The 24,042-nt window shown below is 45.2% G+C and overlaps 1 protein-coding gene across 2 annotated transcripts in view; it reads left to right on the forward strand.

Annotated features, from left to right (window-relative positions):
* The window catches only part of tbk1 (TANK-binding kinase 1), an 86,058-nt gene that overhangs the window by 57,779 nt on the left and 4,237 nt on the right, over positions 1-24,042 (forward strand). For both annotated transcript variants that reach the window (XM_071331540.1, XM_071331539.1), the window contains exons 16-19: positions 4,054-4,155; positions 15,379-15,475; positions 16,345-16,448; positions 22,023-22,094. In XM_071331540.1, coding sequence (XP_071187641.1) covers positions 4,054-4,155; positions 15,379-15,475; positions 16,345-16,448; positions 22,023-22,094 — 375 coding nt within the window. The remainder of the gene's footprint in view (positions 1-4,053; positions 4,156-15,378; positions 15,476-16,344; positions 16,449-22,022; positions 22,095-24,042) is intronic.

Genomic DNA, 24,042 nt, shown 5'->3' on the forward strand with positions numbered 1-24,042 from the left:
CCCCTGGTTACAGTGTAGTAATATTATAATGTTCCCCTGGTTACAGTAGAGTAATATTATAATGTTCCCCTGGTTACAGTAGAGTAATATTATAATGTTCCCCTGGTTACAGTGTAGTAATATTATAATGTTCCCCTGGTTACAGTAGAGTAATATTATAATGTTCCCCTGGTTACAGTGTAGTAATATTATAATGTTCCCCTGGTTACAGTAGAGTAATATTATAATGTTCCTCTGGTTACAGTGTAGTAATATTATAATGTTCCCCTGGTTACAGTGTAGTAATATTATAATGTCCCCCTGGTTACAGTGTAGTAATATTATAATGTTCCCCTGGTTACAGTATAGTAATATTATAATGTTCCCCTGGTTACAGTATAGTAATATTATAATGTTCCCCTGGTTACAGTAGAGTAATATTATGTTCCCCTGGTTACAGTAGAGTAATATTCTAATGTTCCCCTGGTTACAGTAGAGTAATATTATAACGTTCCCCTGGTTACAGTAGAGTAATATTATAACGTTCCCCTGGTTACAGTAGAGTAATATTATAATGTTCCCCTGGTTACAGTAGAGTAATATTATAATGTTCCTCTGGTTACAGTGTAGTAATATTATAATGTTCCCCTGGTTACAGTGTAGTAATATTCTAACGATCCCCTGGTTACAGTAGAGTAATATTCTAATGTTCCCCTGGTTACAGTGTAGTAATATTATAATGTTCCCCTGGTTACAGTAGAGTAATATTATAATATTATAATGTTCCCCTGGTTACAGTGTAGTAATATTATAATATTATAATGTTCCCCTGGTTACAGTGTAGTAATAGTATAATGTTCCCCTGGTTACAGTGTAGTAATATTATAATGTTTCCCTGGTTACAGTAGAGTAATATTATAATGTTCCTCTGGTTACAGTAGAGTAATATTATAATGTTCCCCTGGTTACAGTGTAGTAATATTCTAATGTTCCCCTGGTTACAGTAGAGTAATATTATAATGTTCCTCTGGTTACAGTAGAGTAATATTATAATGTTCCCCTGGTTACAGTGTAGTAATATTCTAACGATCCCCTGGTTACAGTAGAGTAATATTCTAATGTTCCCCTGGTTACAGTGTAGTAATATTATAACGATCCCCTGGTTACAGTGTAGTAATATTCTAATGTTCCCCTGGCTACAGTAGAGTAATATTATAATGTTCCCCTGGTTACAGTATAGTAATATTATAACGTTCCCCTGGTTACAGTAGAGTAATATTATAATGTTCCCCTGGTTACAGTAGAATAATATTATAATGTTCCCCTGGTTACAGTATAGTAATATTATAATGTTCCCCTGGTTACAGTAGAGTAATATTATAATGTTCCCCAGGTTACAGTGTAGTAATATTATAATGTTCCCCTGGTTACAGTAGAGTAATATTATAACGTTCCCCTGGTTACAGTAGAGTAATATTATAATGTTCCCCTGGTTACAGTATAGTAATATTATAACGTTCCCCTGGTTACAGTAGAGTAATATTATAATGTTCCCCTGGTTACCGTAGAGTAATATTCTAATGTTCCCCTGGTTACAGTAGAGTAATATTCTAATGTTCCCCTGGTTACAGTATAGTAATATTATAATATTATAATGTTCCCCTGGTTACAATGTAGTAATATTATAATGTTCCCCTGGTTACAGTGTAGTAATATTATAATGTTCCCCTGGTTACAGTGTAGTAATATTATAATGTTCCCCTGGTTACAGTAGAGTAATATTCTAATGTTCCCCTGGTTACAGTGTAGTAATATTATAATGTTCCCCTGGTTACAGTAGAGTAATATTATAACGTTCCCCTGGTTACAGTATAGTAATATTATAACGTTCCCCTGGTTACAGTAGAGTAATATTATAATGTTCCCCTGGTTACCGTAGAGTAATATTCTAATGTTCCCCTGGTTACAGTAGAGTAATATTCTAATGTTCCCCTGGTTACAGTATAGTAATATTAGAATATTATAATGTTCCCCTGGTTACAGTGTAGTAATATTATAATATTATAATTTTCCCCTGGTTACAGTGTAGTAATATTATAATGTTCCCCTGGTTACAGTGTAGTAATATTATAATGTTCCCCTGGTTACAGTAGAGTAATATTATAATGTTCCTCTGGTTACAGTAGAGTAATATTATAATGTTCCCCTGGTTACAGTGTAGTAATATTCTAATGTTCCCCTGGTTACAGTAGAGTAATATTATAATGTTCCTCTGGTTACAGTAGAGTAATATTATAATGTTCCCCTGGTTACAGTGTAGTAATATTCTAACGATCCCCTGGTTACAGTAGAGTAATATTCTAATGTTCCCCTGGTTACAGTGTAGTAATATTATAACGATCCCCTGGTTACAGTGTAGTAATATTCTAATGTTCCCCTGGTTACAGTAGAGTAATATTCTAATGTTCCCCTGGTTACAGTGTAGTAATATTATAACGTTCCCCTGGTTACAGTATAGTAATATTATAACGTTCCCCTGGTTACAGTAGAGTAATATTATAATGTTCCCCTGGTTACAGTAGAATAATATTATAATGTTCCCCTGGTTACAGTATAGTAATATTATAATGTTCCCCTGGTTACAGTGTAGTAATATTATAATGTTCCCCTGGTTACAGTAGAGTAATATTATAACGTTCCCCTGGTTACAGTAGAGTAATATTATAATGTTCCCCTGGTTACAGTATAGTAATATTATAACGTTCCCCTGGTTACAGTAGAGTAATATTATAATGTTCCCCTGGTTACCGTAGAGTAATATTCTAATGTTCCCCTGGTTACCGTAGAGTAATATTCTAATGTTCCCCTGGTTACAGTGTAGTAATATTATAATGTTCCCCTGGTTACAGTGTAGTAATATTATAATGTTCCCCTGGTTACAGTGTAGTAATATTATAATGTTCCCCTGGTTACAGTACAGTAATATTATAACGATCCCCTGGTTACAGTAGAGTAATATTATAACGATCCCCTGGTTACAGTAGAGTAATATTATAATGTTCCCCTGGATACAGTAGAGTAATATTATAATATTATAATGTTCCCCTGGTTACAGTAGAGTAATATTATAATGTTCCCCTGGTTACAGTATAGTAATATTATTAATGTTACAGTAGAGTAATATTATAATGTTCCCCTGGTTACAGTACAGTAATATTATAACGATCCCCTGGTTACAGTACAGTAATAGTATAATGTTCCCCTGGTTACAGTAGAGTAATATTATAACGATCCCCTGGTTACAGTACAGTAATATTATAATGTTCCCCTGGTTACAGTAGAGTAATATTATAACGATCCCCTGGTTACAGTACAGTAATATTATAACGATCCCCTGGTTACAGTACAGTAATATTATAATGTTCCCCTGGTTACAGTAGAGTAATATTATAACGATCCCCTGGTTACAGTACAGTAATATTATAATGTTCCCCTGGTTACAGTAGAGTAATATTATGTTCCCCTGGTTACAGTGTAGTAATATTATAATGTTCCCCTGGTTACAGTAGAGTAATATTCTAATGTTCCCCTGGTTACAGTAGAGTAATATTCTAATGTTCCCCTGGTTACAGTGTAGTAATATTCTAATGTTCCCCTGGTTACAGTAGAGTAATATTCTAATGTTCCCCTGGTTACAGTAGAGTAATATTATAATGTTCCCCTGGTTACAGTGTAGTAATATTATAACGTTCCCCTGGTTACAGTAGAGTAATATTATAATATTATAATGTTCCCCTGGATACAGTAGAGTAATATTATAACGATCCCCTGGTTACAGTAGAGTAATATTATAATATTCTAATGTTCCCCTGGTTACAGTAGAGTAATATTATAACGATCCCCTGGTTACAGTAGAGTAATATTATAACGATCCCCTGGTTACAGTAGAGTAATATTATAACGATCCCCTGGTTACAGTGTAGTAATATGATAATGTTCCCCTGGTTACAGTAGAGTAATATTATAACGTTCCCCTGGTTACAGTAGAGTAATATTATAATGATCCTCTGACAGACAGAAGCTGGTGTTCCATGCCACCAAGGCCAGGTCTCTGTTTACAGAGGAGTGTGCCATGAAGTACCGTCTCTTCATCTCTAAGAGCGAGGAGTGGATGAGGTCAGTGTGTTCTGTAGATGAAGGTATCAGATGAGGACAGTGTGTTCTGTAGATGAAGGTATCAGATGAGGTCAGTGTGTTCTGTAGATGAAGGTATCAGATGAGGTCAGTGTGTTCTGTAGATGAAGGTATCAGATGAGGTCAGTGTGTTCTGTAGATGAAGGTATCAGATGAGGTCAGTGTGTTCTGTAGATGAAGGTATCAGATGAGGTCAGTGTGTTCTGTAGAGGAAGGTATCAGATGAGGTCAGTGTGTTCTGTAGATGAAGGTATCAGATGAGGTCAGTGTGTTCTGTAGAGGAAGGTATCAGATGAGGTCAGTGTGCTCTGTAGATGAAGGTATCAGATGAGGTCAGTGTGTTCTGTAGATGAAGGTATCAGATGAGGTCAGTGTGTTCTGTAGAGGAAGGTATCAGATGAGGTCAGTGTGTTCTGTAGATGAAGGTATCAGATGAGGTCAGTGTGTTCTGTAGATGAGGTCAGTGTGTTCTGTAGATGAAGGTATCAGATGAGGTCAGTGTGTTCTGTAGATGAAGGAAGATATCAGATGAGGTCAGTGTTTCCTGTAGATGAAGGTATCAGATGAGGTCAGTGTGTTCTGTAGATGAAGGTATCAGATGAGGTCAGTGTGTTCTGTAGATGAAGGTATCAGATGAGGTCAGTGTGTTCTGTAGATGAAGGTATCAGTTGAGGTCAGTGTGTTCTGTAGATGAAGGTATCAGATGAGGTCAGTGTGTTCTGTAGATGAAGGTATCAGATGAGGACAGTGTGTTCTGTAGATGAAGGTATCAGATGAGGTCAGTGTGTTCTGTAGATGAAGGTATCAGATGAGGTCAGTGTGTTCTGTAGATGAAGGTATCAGATGAGGACAGTGTGTTCTGTAGAGGAAGATATCAGATGAGGTCAGTGTTTCCTGTAGATGAAGGTATCAGATGAGGTCAGTGTGTTCTGTAGATGAAGGTATCAGATGAGGTCAGTGTGTTCTGTAGATGAAGGTATCAGATGAGGACAGTGTGTTCTGTAGATGAAGGTATCAGATGAGGTCAGTGTGTTCTGTAGATGAAGGTATCAGATGAGGTCAGTGTGTTCTCTAGATGAAGGTATCAGATGAGGTCAGTGTGTTCTGTAGATGAAGGTATCAGATGAGGTCAGTGTGTTCTGTAGAGGAAGGAAGGTATCAGATGAGGTCAGTGTGTTCTGTAGAGGAAGGAAGGTATCAGATGAGGTCAGTGTGTTCTGTAGAGGAAGGTATCAGATGAGGACAGTGTGTTCTGTAGATGAAGGAAGGTATCAGATGAGGTCAGTGTGTTCTGTAGATGAAGGAAGGTATCAGATGAGGTCAGTGTGTTCTGTAGATGAAGGTATCAGATGAGGTCAGTGTGTTCTGTAGATGAAGGTATCAGATGAGGACAGTGTGTTCTGTAGATGAAGGTATCAGATGAGGTCAGTGTGTTCTGTAGAGGAAGGTATCAGATGAGGTCAGTGTGTTCTGTAGATGAAGGTATCAGATGAGGTCAGTGTGTTCTGTAGATGAAGGAAGGTATCAGATGAGGACAGTGTGTTCTGTAGATGAAGGAAGGTATCAGATGAGGACAGTGTGTTCTGTAGATGAAGGAAGGTATCAGATGAGGTCAGTGTGTTCTGTAGATGAAGGTATCAGATGAGGTCAGTGTGTTCTGTAGAGGAAGGTATCAGATGAGGTCAGTGTGCTCTGTAGATGAAGGTATCAGATGAGGTCAGTGTGTTCTGTAGATGAAGGTATCAGATGAGGTCAGTGTGTTCTGTAGAGGAAGGTATCAGATGAGGTCAGTGTGTTCTGTAGATGAAGGTATCAGATGAGGTCAGTGTGTTCTGTAGATGAGGTCAGTGTGTTCTGTAGATGAAGGTATCAGATGAGGTCAGTGTGTTCTGTAGATGAAGGTATCAGATGAGGTCAGTAGAGGAAGGTATCAGATGAGGTCAGTGTGCTCTGTAGATGAAGGTATCAGATGAGGTCAGTGTGTTCTGTAGATGAAGGTATCAGATGAGGTCAGTGTGTTCTGTAGAGGAAGGTATCAGATGAGGTCAGTGTGTTCTGTAGATGAAGGTATCAGATGAGGTCAGTGTGTTCTGTAGATGAGGTCAGTGTGTTCTGTAGATGAAGGTATCAGATGAGGTCAGTGTGTTCTGTAGATGAAGGAAGATATCAGATGAGGTCAGTGTTTCCTGTAGATGAAGGTATCAGATGAGGTCAGTGTGTTCTGTAGATGAAGGTATCAGATGAGGTCAGTGTGTTCTGTAGATGAAGGTATCAGATGAGGTCAGTGTGTTCTGTAGATGAAGGTATCAGATGAGGTCAGTGTGTTCTGTAGATGAAGGTATCAGATGAGGTCAGTGTGTTCTGTAGATGAAGGTATCAGATGAGGACAGTGTGTTCTGTAGATGAAGGTATCAGATGAGGTCAGTGTGTTCTGTAGATGAAGGTATCAGATGAGGTCAGTGTGTTCTGTAGATGAAGGTATCAGATGAGGACAGTGTGTTCTGTAGAGGAAGATATCAGATGAGGTCAGTGTTTCCTGTAGATGAAGGTATCAGATGAGGTCAGTGTGTTCTGTAGATGAAGGTATCAGATGAGGTCAGTGTGTTCTGTAGATGAAGGTATCAGATGAGGACAGTGTGTTCTGTAGATGAAGGTATCAGATGAGGTCAGTGTGTTCTGTAGATGAAGGTATCAGATGAGGTCAGTGTGTTCTGTAGATGAAGGTATCAGATGAGGTCAGTGTGTTCTGTAGAGGAAGGAAGGTATCAGATGAGGTCAGTGTGTTCTGTAGAGGAAGGAAGGTATCAGATGAGGTCAGTGTGTTCTGTAGAGGAAGGTATCAGATGAGGACAGTGTGTTCTGTAGATGAAGGAAGGTATCAGATGAGGTCAGTGTGTTCTGTAGATGAAGGAAGGTATCAGATGAGGTCAGTGTGTTCTGTAGATGAAGGTATCAGATGAGGTCAGTGTGTTCTGTAGATGAAGGTATCAGATGAGGACAGTGTGTTCTGTAGATGAAGGTATCAGATGAGGTCAGTGTGTTCTGTAGAGGAAGGTATCAGATGAGGTCAGTGTGTTCTGTAGATGAAGGTATCAGATGAGGTCAGTGTGTTCTGTAGATGAAGGAAGGTATCAGATGAGGACAGTGTGTTCTGTAGATGAAGGAAGGTATCAGATGAGGACAGTGTGTTCTGTAGATGAAGGAAGGTATCAGATGAGGTCAGTGTGTTCTGTAGATGAAGGTATCAGATGAGGTCAGTGTGTTCTGTAGATGAAGGAAGATATCAGATGAGGTCAGTGTGTTCTGTAGATGAAGGTATCAGATGAGGTCAGTGTGTTCTGTAGATGAAGGTATCAGATGAGGACAGTGTGTTCTGTAGATGAAGGAAGGTATCAGATGAGGACAGTGTGTTCTGTAGATGAAGGTATCATATGAGGTCAGTGTGTTCTGTAGATGAAGTTATCAGATGAGGTCAGTGTGTTCTGTAGATGAAGGTATCAGATGAGGTCAGTGTGTTCTGTAGATGAAGGTATCATATGAGGTCAGTGTGTTCTGTAGATGAAGGTATCAGATGAGGTCAGTGTGTTCTGTAGATGAAGGTATCAGATGAGGTCAGTGTGTTCTGTAGATGAAGGTATCAGATGAGGTCAGTGTGTTCTGTAGATGAAGGTATCAGATGAGGTCAGTGTGTTCTGTAGATGAAGGAAGGTATCAGATGAGGTCAGTGTGTTCTGTAGATGAAGGTATCAGATGAGGACAGTGTGTTCTGTAGATGAAGGTATCAGATGAGGTCAGTGTGTTCTGTAGATGAAGGTATCAGATGAGGTCAGTGTGTTCTGTAGATGAAGGTATCAGATGAGGTCAGTGTGTTCTGTAGATGAAGGTATCAGATGAGGACAGTGTGTTCTGTAGATGAAGGAAGGTATCAGATGAGGACAGTGTGTCCTGTAGATGAAGGTATCAGATGAGGTCAGTGTGTTCTGTAGATGAAGGTATCAGATGAGGTCAGTGTGTTCTGTAGATGAAGGTATCAGATGAGGTCAGTGTGTTCTGTAGATGAAGGTATCAGATGAGGTCAGTGTGTTCTGTAGATGAAGGTATCAGATGAGGTCAGTGTGTTCTGTAGATGAAGGTATCAGATGAGGTCAGTGTGTTCTGTAGATGAAGGACGGTATCAGATGAGGACAGTGTGTTCTGTAGAGGAAGGTATCAGATGAGGTCAGTGTGTTCTGTAGATGACGGAAGGTATCAGATGAGGTCAGTGTGTTCTGTAGATGAAGGTATCAGATGAGGTCAGTGTGTTCTGTAGATGAAGGAAGGTATCAGATGAGGACAGTGTGTTCTGTAGATGAAGGTATCAGATGAGGTCAGTGTGTTCTGTAGATGAAGGAAGGTATCAGATAAGGTCAGTGTGTTCTGTAGATGAAAGTATCAGATGAGGACAGTGTGTTCTGTAGATGAAGGTATCAGATGAGGTCAGTGTGTTCTGTAGATGAAGGTATCAGATGAGGTCAGTGTGTTCTGTAGATGAAGGAAGGTATCAGATGAGGTCAGTGTGTTCTGTAGATGAAGGAAGGTATCAGATGAGATCAATGTGTTCTGTAGATGAAGGTATCAGATGAGGTCAGTGTGTTCTGTAGATGAAGGTATCAGATGAGGTCAGTGTGTTCTGTAGATGAAGGAAGGTATCAGATGAGGTCAGTGTGTTCTGTTGATGAAGGTATCAGATGAGGTCAGTGTGTTCTGTAGATGAAGGTATCAGATGAGGTCAGTGTGTTCTGTAGATGAAGGAAGGTATCAGATGAGGTCAGTGTGTTCTGTAGATGAAGGTATCAGATGAGGACAGTGTGTTCTGTAGATGAAGGTATCAGATGAGGACAGTGTGTTCTGTAGATGAAGGTATCAGATGAGGTCAGTGTGTTCTGTAGATGAAGGTATCAGATGAGGTCAGTGTGTTCTGTAGATGAAGGAAGGTATCAGATGAGATCAGTGTGTTCTGTAGATGAAGGTATCAGATGAGGTCAGTGTGTTCTGTAGATGAAGGTATCAGATGAGGTCAGTGTGTTCTGTAGATGAAGGTATCAGATGAGGTCAGTGTGTTCTGTAGATGAAGGTATCAGATGAGGTCAGTGTGTCCTGTAGATGAAGGAAGGTATCAGATGCGGACAGTGTGTTCTGTAGATGAAGGAAAGTATCAGATGAGGTCAGTGTGTTCTGTAGAGGAAGGTATCAGATGAGGTCAGTGTGTTCTGTAGAGGAAGGTATCAGATGAGGACAGTGTGTTCTGTAGATGAAGGAAGGTATCAGATGAGGTCAGTGTGTTCTGTAGATGAAGGAAGGTATCAGATGAGGTCAGTGTGTTCTGTAGATGAAGGTATCAGATGAGGTCAGTGTGTTCTGTAGATGAAGGTATCAGATGAGGACAGTGTGTTCTGTAGATGAAGGTATCAGATGAGGTCAGTGTGTTCTGTAGAGGAAGGTATCAGATGAGGTCAGTGTGTTCTGTAGATGAAGGTATCAGATGAGGTCAGTGTGTTCTGTAGATGAAGGAAGGTATCAGATGAGGACAGTGTGTTCTGTAGATGAAGGAAGGTATCAGATGAGGACAGTGTGTTCTGTAGATGAAGGAAGGTATCAGATGAGGTCAGTGTGTTCTGTAGATGAAGGTATCAGATGAGGTCAGTGTGTTCTGTAGAGGAAGGTATCAGATGAGGTCAGTGTGCTCTGTAGATGAAGGTATCAGATGAGGTCAGTGTGTTCTGTAGATGAAGGTATCAGATGAGGTCAGTGTGTTCTGTAGAGGAAGGTATCAGATGAGGTCAGTGTGTTCTGTAGATGAAGGTATCAGATGAGGTCAGTGTGTTCTGTAGATGAGGTCAGTGTGTTCTGTAGATGAAGGTATCAGATGAGGTCAGTGTGTTCTGTAGATGAAGGTATCAGATGAGGTCAGTAGAGGAAGGTATCAGATGAGGTCAGTGTGCTCTGTAGATGAAGGTATCAGATGAGGTCAGTGTGTTCTGTAGATGAAGGTATCAGATGAGGTCAGTGTGTTCTGTAGAGGAAGGTATCAGATGAGGTCAGTGTGTTCTGTAGATGAAGGTATCAGATGAGGTCAGTGTGTTCTGTAGATGAGGTCAGTGTGTTCTGTAGATGAAGGTATCAGATGAGGTCAGTGTGTTCTGTAGATGAAGGAAGATATCAGATGAGGTCAGTGTTTCCTGTAGATGAAGGTATCAGATGAGGTCAGTGTGTTCTGTAGATGAAGGTATCAGATGAGGTCAGTGTGTTCTGTAGATGAAGGTATCAGATGAGGTCAGTGTGTTCTGTAGATGAAGGTATCAGATGAGGTCAGTGTGTTCTGTAGATGAAGGTATCAGATGAGGTCAGTGTGTTCTGTAGATGAAGGTATCAGATGAGGACAGTGTGTTCTGTAGATGAAGGTATCAGATGAGGTCAGTGTGTTCTGTAGATGAAGGTATCAGATGAGGTCAGTGTGTTCTGTAGATGAAGGTATCAGATGAGGACAGTGTGTTCTGTAGAGGAAGATATCAGATGAGGTCAGTGTTTCCTGTAGATGAAGGTATCAGATGAGGTCAGTGTGTTCTGTAGATGAAGGTATCAGATGAGGTCAGTGTGTTCTGTAGATGAAGGTATCAGATGAGGACAGTGTGTTCTGTAGATGAAGGTATCAGATGAGGTCAGTGTGTTCTGTAGATGAAGGTATCAGATGAGGTCAGTGTGTTCTGTAGATGAAGGTATCAGATGAGGTCAGTGTGTTCTGTAGATGAAGGTATCAGATGAGGTCAGTGTGTTCTGTAGAGGAAGGAAGGTATCAGATGAGGTCAGTGTGTTCTGTAGAGGAAGGAAGGTATCAGATGAGGTCAGTGTGTTCTGTAGAGGAAGGTATCAGATGAGGACAGTGTGTTCTGTAGATGAAGGAAGGTATCAGATGAGGTCAGTGTGTTCTGTAGATGAAGGAAGGTATCAGATGAGGTCAGTGTGTTCTGTAGATGAAGGTATCAGATGAGGTCAGTGTGTTCTGTAGATGAAGGTATCAGATGAGGACAGTGTGTTCTGTAGATGAAGGTATCAGATGAGGTCAGTGTGTTCTGTAGAGGAAGGTATCAGATGAGGTCAGTGTGTTCTGTAGATGAAGGTATCAGATGAGGTCAGTGTGTTCTGTAGATGAAGGAAGGTATCAGATGAGGACAGTGTGTTCTGTAGATGAAGGAAGGTATCAGATGAGGACAGTGTGTTCTGTAGATGAAGGAAGGTATCAGATGAGGTCAGTGTGTTCTGTAGATGAAGGTATCAGATGAGGTCAGTGTGTTCTGTAGATGAAGGAAGATATCAGATGAGGTCAGTGTGTTCTGTAGATGAAGGTATCAGATGAGGTCAGTGTGTTCTGTAGATGAAGGTATCAGATGAGGACAGTGTGTTCTGTAGATGAAGGAAGGTATCAGATGAGGACAGTGTGTTCTGTAGATGAAGGTATCATATGAGGTCAGTGTGTTCTGTAGATGAAGTTATCAGATGAGGTCAGTGTGTTCTGTAGATGAAGGTATCAGATGAGGTCAGTGTGTTCTGTAGATGAAGGTATCATATGAGGTCAGTGTGTTCTGTAGATGAAGGTATCAGATGAGGTCAGTGTGTTCTGTAGATGAAGGTATCAGATGAGGTCAGTGTGTTCTGTAGATGAAGGTATCAGATGAGGTCAGTGTGTTCTGTAGATGAAGGTATCAGATGAGGTCAGTGTGTTCTGTAGATGAAGGAAGGTATCAGATGAGGTCAGTGTGTTCTGTAGATGAAGGTATCAGATGAGGACAGTGTGTTCTGTAGATGAAGGTATCAGATGAGGTCAGTGTGTTCTGTAGATGAAGGTATCAGATGAGGTCAGTGTGTTCTGTAGATGAAGGTATCAGATGAGGTCAGTGTGTTCTGTAGATGAAGGTATCAGATGAGGACAGTGTGTTCTGTAGATGAAGGAAGGTATCAGATGAGGACAGTGTGTCCTGTAGATGAAGGTATCAGATGAGGTCAGTGTGTTCTGTAGATGAAGGTATCAGATGAGGTCAGTGTGTTCTGTAGATGAAGGTATCAGATGAGGTCAGTGTGTTCTGTAGATGAAGGTATCAGATGAGGTCAGTGTGTTCTGTAGATGAAGGTATCAGATGAGGTCAGTGTGTTCTGTAGATGAAGGTATCAGATGAGGTCAGTGTGTTCTGTAGATGAAGGACGGTATCAGATGAGGACAGTGTGTTCTGTAGAGGAAGGTATCAGATGAGGTCAGTGTGTTCTGTAGATGACGGAAGGTATCAGATGAGGTCAGTGTGTTCTGTAGATGAAGGTATCAGATGAGGTCAGTGTGTTCTGTAGATGAAGGAAGGTATCAGATGAGGACAGTGTGTTCTGTAGATGAAGGTATCAGATGAGGTCAGTGTGTTCTGTAGATGAAGGAAGGTATCAGATAAGGTCAGTGTGTTCTGTAGATGAAAGTATCAGATGAGGACAGTGTGTTCTGTAGATGAAGGTATCAGATGAGGTCAGTGTGTTCTGTAGATGAAGGTATCAGATGAGGTCAGTGTGTTCTGTAGATGAAGGAAGGTATCAGATGAGGTCAGTGTGTTCTGTAGATGAAGGAAGGTATCAGATGAGATCAATGTGTTCTGTAGATGAAGGTATCAGATGAGGTCAGTGTGTTCTGTAGATGAAGGTATCAGATGAGGTCAGTGTGTTCTGTAGATGAAGGAAGGTATCAGATGAGGTCAGTGTGTTCTGTTGATGAAGGTATCAGATGAGGTCAGTGTGTTCTGTAGATGAAGGTATCAGATGAGGTCAGTGTGTTCTGTAGATGAAGGAAGGTATCAGATGAGGTCAGTGTGTTCTGTAGATGAAGGTATCAGATGAGGACAGTGTGTTCTGTAGATGAAGGTATCAGATGAGGACAGTGTGTTCTGTAGATGAAGGTATCAGATGAGGTCAGTGTGTTCTGTAGATGAAGGTATCAGATGAGGTCAGTGTGTTCTGTAGATGAAGGAAGGTATCAGATGAGATCAGTGTGTTCTGTAGATGAAGGTATCAGATGAGGTCAGTGTGTTCTGTAGATGAAGGTATCAGATGAGGTCAGTGTGTTCTGTAGATGAAGGTATCAGATGAGGTCAGTGTGTTCTGTAGATGAAGGTATCAGATGAGGTCAGTGTGTCCTGTAGATGAAGGAAGGTATCAGATGCGGACAGTGTGTTCTGTAGATGAAGGAAAGTATCAGATGAGGTCAGTGTGTTCTGTAGATGAAGGAAAGTATCAGATGAGGTCAGTGTGTTCTGTAGATGGAGGTATCAGATGAGGACAGTGTGTTCTGTAGATGAAGGTATCAGATGAGGTCAGTGTGTTCTGTAGATGAAGGTATCAGATGAGGTCAGTGTGTTCTGTAGATGAAGGTATCAGATGAGGTCAGTGTGTTCTGTAGATGAAGGAAGGTATCAGATGAGGACAGTGTGTTCTGTAGATGAAGGTATCAGATGAGGTCAGTGTGTTCTGTAGATGAAGGTATCAGATGAGGTCAGTGTGTTCTGTAGATGAAGGTATCAGATGAGGACAGTGTGTTCTGTAGATGAAGGTATCAGATGAGGTCAGTGTGTTCTGTAGATGAAGGTATCAGATGAGGTCAGTGTGTTCTGTAGATGAAGGTATCAGATGAGGTCAGTGTGTTCTGTAGATGAAGGTATCAGATGAGGTCAGTGTGTTCTGTAGATGCTAAGCAACCCTGTCTGATAACTAACTCCCTGCTGCTAAGCAACCCTGTGTGTGTCTGACTGTTCTGATAACTAACTCCCTGACTGTGTGTTTATCTCCCCTGTGTGTTTTGTTGACTGTGTGTTTATCTCCCTTGTGTGTCTGACTGTGTGTTTATCTCCCTTGTGTGTCTGACTGTGTGTTTATCTCCCCTGTGTGTCTGACTGTGTGTTTATCTCCCCTGTGTGTCTGACTGTGTGTTTATCTCCCCTGTGTGTTTTGTTGACTGTGTGTTTATCTCCCCTGTGTGTCTGACTGTGTGTTTATCTCCCCTGTGTGTCTGACTGTGTGTTTATCTCCCCTGTGTGTCTGACTGTGTGTTTATCTCCCCTGTGTGTCTGACTGTGTGTTTATCTCCCCTGTGTGTCTGACTGTGTGTTTATCTCCCCTGTGTGTTTTGTTGACTGTGTGTTTATCTCCCCTGTGTGTTTTGTTGACTGTGTGTTTATCTCCCCCTGTGTGTTTTGTTGACTGTGTGTTTGTGTCTGACTGTGTGTTTTGTCTGACTGTGTGTTTATCTCCCCTGTGTGTTTTGTTGACTGTGTGTTTATCTCCCCCTGTGTGTTTTATTGACTGTGTGTTTATCTCCCCCTGTGTGTCTGACTGTGTGTTTATCTCCCTGTGTGTTTTGTTGACTGTGTGTTTATCTCCCCTGTGTGTGTCTGACTGTGTGTTTATCTCCCCTGTGTGTCTGACTGTGTGTTTATCTCCCCTGTGTGTCTGACTGTGTGTTTATCTCCCCTGTGTGTCTGACTGTGTGTTTATCTCCTGTGTGTTTATCTCCCCTGTGTGTTTATCTCCCCTGTGTGTTTATCTCCCCTGTGTGTTTATCTCCCCTGTGTGTTTATCTCCCCTGTGTGTCTGACTGTGTGTTTATCTCCCCTGTGTGTCTGACTGTGTGTTTATCTCCCCTGTGTGTTTTGTTGACTGTGTGTTTATCTCCCCTGTGTGTCTGACTGTGTGTTTATCTCCCCTGTGTGTCTGACTGTGTGTTTATCTCCCCTGTGTGTCTGACTGTGTGTTTATCTCCCCTGTGTGTCTGACTGTGTGTTTATCTCCCCTGTGTGTCTGACTGTGTGTTTATCTCCCCTGTGTGTCTGACTGTGTGTTTATCTCCCCTGTGTGTCTGACTGTGTGTTTATCTCCCCTGTGTGTCTGACTGTGTGTTTATCTCCCCTGTGTGTCTGACTGTGTGTTTATCTCCCCTGTGTGTCTGACTGTGTGTTTATCTCCCCTGTGTGTCTGACTGTGTGTTTATCTCCCCTGTGTGTCTGACTGTGTGTTTATCTCCCCTGTATATATGACTATGTTTATCTGGTCTCCTGCAGGAAGGTGTGTGTGTGTGTGTGTGTGTGGGTGTGTGTGTGTGTGTGCGTGTGGTGTATCAATAGTGTGTTTATCTCCCCTGTACAGGAAGGTGCATCACGTGAGGAAGCAGCTGATTGGTCTAACCAGCCAATTCAACAGCGTGGAGAAAGAAGTTTCCATGGTGATGGAGAGAGTTATTAAGGTCAGAACTCACAGATACTGGAGGAGGAGGAGGGAAGGAGGAGGAGGGAGAGGGAAGGAGGAGGAGGGAGAGGGGAGGGGAGGAGGAGGAGGGAGAGGGAAGGAGGAGGGAGAGGGAGGAGGAGGAGGGAGAGGGGAGGGAGAGGGAAGGAGGAGGGAGAGGGAAGGAGGAGGGGAGAGGGAGGAGGAGGGAGAGGGAAGGAGGAGGGAAGGAGGAGGAGGGGGGAGAGGGGAGGAGGGAGAGGGAAGGAGGAGGAGGGGGGAGAGGGGAGGAGGAGGGAGGAGGGAAGGAGGAGGAGGGGGGAGGGGAGGGGGGGGAGAGGGGAGGAGGAGGAGCGAGGGGAGGAGGAGGGAGAGGGAAGGAGGAGGAGGAGGAGGGAAGGAGGAGGAGGGAGAGGGAAGGATCTCAGAATCCTCAGAGTTATAAAACCAGGACCAACAACTACCGTTTTGTAGCATTTCTGACCATGCTAACATGGATTCAGACTAATCTCAGAGTTATATACCAGGTCCAACAACTTGGTCCTGCGCAACAGAAGCAGCTAAATACAGGACCAGTCAAAAGTCTGGACACCTACTCATTCAAGGGTTTTTCTATATTTGTACTATTTTCTACATTGTAGAATAATAGCGAAGACATCAAAACTATTAAATAACACATATGGAATCATGTAGTAACCAAAAAAAGTGTTAAACAAATCAAAATATATTTGAGATTCTTCAAAGTAGCCACCTTTTGCCTTGATGACAGCTTTGCATGGGTGGAGTAGACATTGTGGTGCATTAATTTATTTTTTCGTCTTCAGACCAAAGCCGATTCTCCCTGAAAAGATGTTTTTAGTGTTTGACATCCATGTTTGTGTGTTGCAGCTACAGGAGCAGTTACCTGGTAAGGTGCTACCTCTGGCATCCAGTGGTTTGGTGAAGCCTCAAGCCTACCTCAGCCAGAGCACCTTGGTAGAGATGACCCTGGGGTGAGTTACTGTCCCTGACCCTTAACCCCTGACCTTACCTCAGCCAGAGCACCTTGGTAGAGATGACCCTGGGGTGAGTTACTGTCCCTGACCCTTAACCCCTGACCTTACCTCAGCCAGAGCACCTTGGTAGAGATGACCCTGGGGTGAGTTACTGTCCCTGACCCTTAACCCCTGACCTTACCTCAGCCAGAGCACCTTGGTAGAGATGACCCTGGGGTGAGTTACTGTCCCTGACCCTTAACCCCTGACCTTACCTCAGCCAGAGCACCTTGGTAGAGATGACCCTGGGGTGAGTTACTGTCCCTGACCCTTAACCCCTGACCTTACCTCAGCCAGAGCACCTTGGTAGAGATTACCCTGGGGTGAGTTACTGTCCCTGACCCTTAACCCCTGACCTTACCTCAGCCAGAGCACCTTGGTAGAGATGACCCTGGGGTGAGTTACTGTCCCTGACCCTTAACCCCTGACCTTACCTCAGCCAGAGCACCTTGGTAGAGATGACCCTGGGGTGAGTTACTGTCCCTGACCCTTAACCCCTGACCTTACCTCAGCCAGAGCACCTTGGTAGAGATGACCCTGGGGTGAGTTACTGTCCCTGACCCTTAACCCCTGACCTTACCTCAGCCAGAGCACCTTGGTAGAGATGACCCTGGGGTGAGTTACTGTCCCTGACCCTTAACCCCTGACCTTACCTCAGCCAGAGCACCTTGGTAGAGATTACCCTGGGGTGAGTTACTGTCCCTGACCCTTAACCCCTGACCTTACCTCAGCCAGAGCACCTTGGTAGAGATGACCCTGGGGTGAGTTACTGTCCCTGACCCTTAACCCCTGACCTTACCTCAGCCAGAGCACCTTGGTAGAGATGACCCTGGGGTGAGTTACTGTCCCTGACCGCTAACCGTTAACCCTTAACCCCTGACCTTACCTCAGCCAGAGCACCTTGGTAGAGATGACCCTGGGGTGAGTTACAGTCCCTGACCCTTAACCCCTGACCATACCTCAGCAAGAGCACCTTGGTAGAGATGACCCTGGGGTGAGTTACTGTCCCTGACCCTTAACCCTTAACCCCTGACCTTACCTCAGCCAGAGCACCTTGGTAGAGATGACCCTGGGGTGAGTTACTGTCCCTAACCGTTAACCCCTGACCCCTAACCCTTAACCCCTGACCATACCTCAGCCAGAGCACCTTGGTAGAGATGACCCTGGGGTGAGTTTCTGTCCCTGACCCCTAACCGTTAACCCCTAACCCCTGACCTTACCTCAGCCAGAGCACCTTGGTAGAGATGACCCTGGGATGAGTTTCTGTCCCTGACCCTTAACCCCTGACCTTACCTCAGCCAGAGCACCTTGGTAGAGATTACCCTGGGGTGAGTTACTGTCCCTGACCCTTAACCCCTGACCTTACCTCAGCCAGAGCACCTTGGTAGAGATGACCCTGGGGTGAGTTACTGTCCCTGACCCCTAACCGTTAACCCTTAACCCCTGACCTTACCTCAGCCAGAGCACCTTGGTAGAGATGACCCTGGGGTGAGTTACAGTCCCTGACCCTTAACCCCTGACCATACCTCAGCAAGAGCACCTTGGTAGAGATGACCCTGGGGTGAGTTACAGTCCCTGACCCTTAACCCCTGACCATACCTCAGCAAGAGCACCTTGGTAGAGATGACCCTGGGGTGAGTTACTGTCCCTGACCCTTAACCCCTGACCATACCTCAGCAAGAGCACCTTGGTAGAGATTACCCTGGGGTGAGTTACTGTCCCTGACCCCTAACCGTTAACCCTTAACCCCTGACCTTACCTCAGCCAGAGCACCTTGGTAGAGATGACCCTGGGATGAGTTTCTGTCCCTGACCCTTAACCCCTGACCTTACCTCAGCCAGAGCACCTTGGTAGAGATGACCCTGGGGTGAGTTACAGTCCCTGACCCTTAACCCCTGACCATACCTCAGCCAGAGCACCTTGGTAGAGATGACCCTGGGGTGAGTTTCTGTCCCTGACCCCTAACCGTTAACCCTTAACCCCTGACCTTACCTCAGCCAGAGCACCTTGGTAGAGATGACCCTGGGGTGAGTTACTGTCCCTGACCCTTAACCCCTGACCTTACCTCAGCCAGAGCACCTTGGTAGAGATGACCCTGGGGTGAGTTACTGTCCCTGACCCTTAACCCCTGACCTTACCTCAGCCAGAGCACCTTGGTAGAGATGACCCTGGGGTGAGTTACTGTCCCTGACCCTTAACCCCTGACCTTACCTCAGCCAGAGCACCTTGGTAGAGATGACCCTGGGGTGAGTTACTGTCCCTGACCCTTAACCCCTGACCTTACCTCAGCCAGAGCACCTTGGTAGAGATGACCCTGGGGTGAGTTACTGTCCCTGACCCTTAACCCCTGACCTTACCTCAGCCAGAGCACCTTGGTAGAGATGACCCTGGGGTGAGTTACTGTCCCTGACCCTTAACCCCTGACCTTACCTCAGCCAGAGCACCTTGGTAGAGATGACCCTGGGGTGAGTTACTGTCCCTGACCCTTAACCCCTGACCTTACCTCAGCCAGAGCACCTTGGTAGAGATGACCCTGGTGTGAGTTACTGTCCCTGACCCTTAACCCCTGACCTTACCTCAGCCAGAGCACCTTGGTAGAGATGACCCTGGGGTGAGTTACTGTCCCTGACCCTTAACCCCTGACCTTACCTCAGCCAGAGCACCTTGGTAGAGATGACCCTGGGGTGAGTTACTGTCCCTGACCCTTAACCCCTGACCTTACCTCAGCCAGAGCACCTTGGTAGAGATGACCCTGGGGTGAGTTACTGTCCCTGACCCTTAACCCCTGACCTTACCTCAGCCAGAGCACCTTGGTAGAGATGACCCTGGGGTGAGTTACTGTCCCTGACCCTTAACCCCTGACCTTACCTCAGCCAGAGCACCTTGGTAGAGATGACCCTGGGGTGAGTTACTGTCCCTGACCCTTAACCCCTGACCTTACCTCAGCCAGAGCACCTTGGTAGAGATGACCCTGGGGTGAGTTACTGTCCCTGACCCTTAACCCCTGACCTTACCTCAGCCAGAGCACCTTGGTAGAGATTACCCTGGGGTGAGTTACTGTCCCTGACCCTTAACCCCTGACCTTACCTCAGCCAGAGCACCTTGGTAGAGATGACCCTGGGGTGAGTTACTGTCCCTGACCCTTAACCCCTGACCTTACCTCAGCCAGAGCACCTTGGTAGAGATGACCCTGGGGTGAGTTACTGTCCCTGACCGCTAACCGTTAACCCTTAACCCCTGACCTTACCTCAGCCAGAGCACCTTGGTAGAGATGACCCTGGGGTGAGTTACAGTCCCTGACCCTTAACCCCTGACCATACCTCAGCAAGAGCACCTTGGTAGAGATGACCCTGGGGTGAGTTACTGTCCCTGACCCTTAACCCTTAACCCCTGACCTTACCTCAGCCAGAGCACCTTGGTAGAGATGACCCTGGGGTGAGTTACTGTCCCTAACCGTTAACCCCTGACCCCTAACCCTTAACCCCTGACCATACCTCAGCCAGAGCACCTTGGTAGAGATGACCCTGGGGTGAGTTTCTGTCCCTGACCCCTAACCGTTAACCCCTAACCCCTGACCTTACCTCAGCCAGAGCACCTTGGTAGAGATGACCCTGGGATGAGTTTCTGTCCCTGACCCTTAACCCCTGACCTTACCTCAGCCAGAGCACCTTGGTAGAGATTACCCTGGGGTGAGTTACTGTCCCTGACCCTTAACCCCTGACCTTACCTCAGCCAGAGCACCTTGGTAGAGATGACCCTGGGGTGAGTTACTGTCCCTGACCCCTAACCGTTAACCCTTAACCCCTGACCTTACCTCAGCCAGAGCACCTTGGTAGAGATGACCCTGGGGTGAGTTACAGTCCCTGACCCTTAACCCCTGACCATACCTCAGCAAGAGCACCTTGGTAGAGATGACCCTGGGGTGAGTTACAGTCCCTGACCCTTAACCCCTGACCATACCTCAGCAAGAGCACCTTGGTAGAGATGACCCTGGGGTGAGTTACTGTCCCTGACCCTTAACCCCTGACCATACCTCAGCAAGAGCACCTTGGTAGAGATTACCCTGGGGTGAGTTACTGTCCCTGACCCCTAACCGTTAACCCTTAACCCCTGACCTTACCTCAGCCAGAGCACCTTGGTAGAGATGACCCTGGGATGAGTTTCTGTCCCTGACCCTTAACCCCTGACCTTACCTCAGCCAGAGCACCTTGGTAGAGATGACCCTGGGGTGAGTTACAGTCCCTGACCCTTAACCCCTGACCATACCTCAGCCAGAGCACCTTGGTAGAGATGACCCTGGGGTGAGTTTCTGTCCCTGACCCCTAACCGTTAACCCTTAACCCCTGACCTTACCTCAGCCAGAGCACCTTGGTAGAGATGACCCTGGGATGAGTTTCTGTCCCTGACCCTTAACCCCTGACCTTACCTCAGCCAGAGCACCTTGGTAGAGATGACCCTGGGGTGAGTTTCTGTCCCTGACCCCTAACCGTTAACCCTTAACCCCTGACCTTACCTCAGTCAGATCACCCCTGTAGAGATGACCCTAGGTGAGTCTCACTATCACATTGTTACATCTGAGGACATGTTTGTTGACTTGAGAGATGATCTATAACCAGTGGGACGGTATTCCACCATGACAGTGTCCAGTGTTAACCAGTGGGACGATATTCTACCTTCTCAGTGACAGTGTCCAGTGTTAACCAGTGGGACAATATTCCACCTTCTCAGTGACAGTGTCCAGTGTTAACCAGTGGGACAATATTCCACCTTCTCAGTGACAGTGTCCAGTGTTAACCAGTGGGACAATATTCCACCTTCTCAGTGACAGTGTCCAGTGTTAACCAGTGGGACGATATTCCACCATGACAGTGTCCAGTGTTAACCAGTGGGACGATATTCCACCATGACAGTGTCCAGTGTTAACCAGTGGGACGATATTCTACCATGACAGTGTCCAGTGTTAACCAATGGGACGATATTCTACCATGACAGTGTCCAGTGTTAACCAGTGGGACGATATTCTACCATGACAGTGTCCAGTGTTAACCAATGGGACGATATTCTACCATGACAGTGTCCAGTGTTAACCAGTGGGACGATATTCTACCATGACAGTGTCCAGTGTTAACCAGTGGGACAATATTCTACCTTCTCAGTGACAGTGTCCAGTGTTAACCAGTGGGACGATATTCTACCTTCTCAGTGACAGGGTCCAGTGTTAACCAGTGGGACGGTATCCTACCTTCTCAGTGACAGTGTCCGGTGTTAACCAGTGGGACGATATTCCACCTTCTCAGTGACAGTGTCCAGTGTTAACCAGTGAGACGGTATTCCACCTTCTCAGTGACAGTGTCCAGTGTTAACCAGTGAGACGGTATTCCACCTTCTCAGTGACAGTGTCCAGTGTTAACCAGTGGGACACTATTCTACCTTCTCAGTGACAGTGTCCAGTGTTAACCAGTGAGACGGTATTCTACCATGTCAGTGACAGTGTCCAGTGTTAACTCTCTCTATCCTTTCTGTGATTTCCAGGATGAAGAAGCTGAAGGAAGAGATGGAGGGGGTAGTAAAGGAATTGGCGGAGAACAACCACTTCCTGGAGAGGTGAGGACTTGTCTGGCTACACAGAGCTCCCTGTGATGTCTGTTTGTCTGGCTACACAGAGCTCCCTGTGATGGCTGGCTACACAGAGCTCCCTGTGATGGCTGGCTAAACAGAGCTCCCTGTGATGTCTGGCTACACAGAGCTCCCTGTGATGGCTGGCTACACAGAGCTCCCTGTGATGGCTGGCTACACAGAGCTCCCTGTGATGGCTGTTTGTTTACTTTATAACAGACCAAGACCAGCAATTCAAAATCAAATCAAATCAAGTTTATTTTATATAGCCCTTCGTACATCAGCTAATATCTCGAAGTGCTGTACAGACACCCAGCCTAAAACCCCAAACAGCAAGCAATGCAGGTGTAGAAGCACGGTGGCTAGGAAAAACTCCCTAGAAAGGCCAAAACCTAGGAAGAAACCTAGAGAGGAACCAGGCTATGAGGGGTGGCCAGTCCTCTTCTGGCTGTGCTGGGTGGAGATTATAACAGAACTATGCCAAGATGTTCAAAATGTTCATAAGTGACAAGCATGGTCAAATAATAATCATGAATAATTTTCAGTTGGCTTTTCATAGCCGATCATCAAGAGTTGAAAATAGCAGGTCTGGGACAGGTGGCGGTTCCATAACAGCAGGCAGAACAGCTGAAACTGGAATAGCAGCAAGGCCAGGTGGACTGGGGACAGCAAGGAGTCATCATGCCCGGTAGTCCTGACGTATGGTCCTAGGGCTCCGGTCCTCCGAGAGAGAGAAAGAAAGAGAGAAGGAGAGAATTAGAGAGAGCCAATATTTTCAAAATGTTCATAAATGACAAGCATGGTCAAATAATAATCAGGAATAAAAGTCAGTTGGCTTTTCATAGCCGATCATTAAGAGTTGAACAGGTAGGGGTTCCATAACAGCAGGCAGAACAGTTGAAACTGGAACAGCAGCAAGGCCAGGTGGACTGGGGACAGCAAGGAGTCATCATGCCCGGTTTGCCGTGACGTATGGTCCTAGGGCTCAGGTTCTCCGAGAGAGAGAAAGAAAGAGAGAACGAGAGAATTAGAGAGAGCATACTTAAATTCACACAGGACACCGGATAAGACAGGGGAAGTACTCCAGATATAACAAACTGACCCTAGCCCCCCGACTCAAACTACTGCAGCATAAATACTGGAGGCTGAGACAGGAGGGGTCAGGAGACACTGTGGCCCCATCCGATGATACCCCCGGACAGGGCCAAACAGGAAGGATATAACCCCACCCACTCTGCCAAAGCACAGCCCCCACACCACTAGAGGGATATCTTCAACCACCAACTTACAATCCTGAGACAAGGCCGAGTATAGCCCACAAACATGACCAAAACATGGTCAATAACCCTGATAAGACATATGAAGGCTGCCTTCTTCCTGTCAGATCAGCTGTTTGGTCCTTCCTGTCAGATCAGCTGTTTGGTCCTTCCTGTCAGATCAGCTGTTTGGTCCTTCCTGTCAGATCAGCTGTTTGGTCCTTCCTGTCAGATCAGCTGTTTGGTCCTTCCTGTCAGATCAGCTGTTTGGTCCTTCCTGTCAGATCAGCTGTTTGGTCTTTCCTGTCAGATCAGCTGTTTGGTCCTTCCTGTCAGATCAGCTGTTTGGTCCTTCCTGTCAGATCAGCTGTTTGGTCCTTCCTGTCAGATCAGCTGTTTGGTCTTTCCTGTCAGATCAGCTGTTTGGTCCTTCCTGTCAGATCAGCTGTTTGGTTCTTCCTGTCTGATCAGCTGTTTGGTCCTTCCTGTCAGATCAGCCGTTTGGTCCTTCCTGTCAGATCAGCTGTTTGGTCCTTCCTGTCAGATCAGCTGTTTGGTCCTTCCTGTCAGATCAGCCGTTTGGTCCTTCCTGTCAGATCAGCTGTTTGGTCCTTCCTGTCAGATCAGCTGTTTGGTCCTTCCTGTCAGATCAGCTGTTTGGTCCTTCCTGTCAGATCAGC

This window comes from Salvelinus alpinus, chromosome 11 (genome assembly GCF_045679555.1).
Source record: "Salvelinus alpinus chromosome 11, SLU_Salpinus.1, whole genome shotgun sequence".
NCBI lineage: Eukaryota > Metazoa > Chordata > Actinopteri > Salmoniformes > Salmonidae > Salvelinus > Salvelinus alpinus.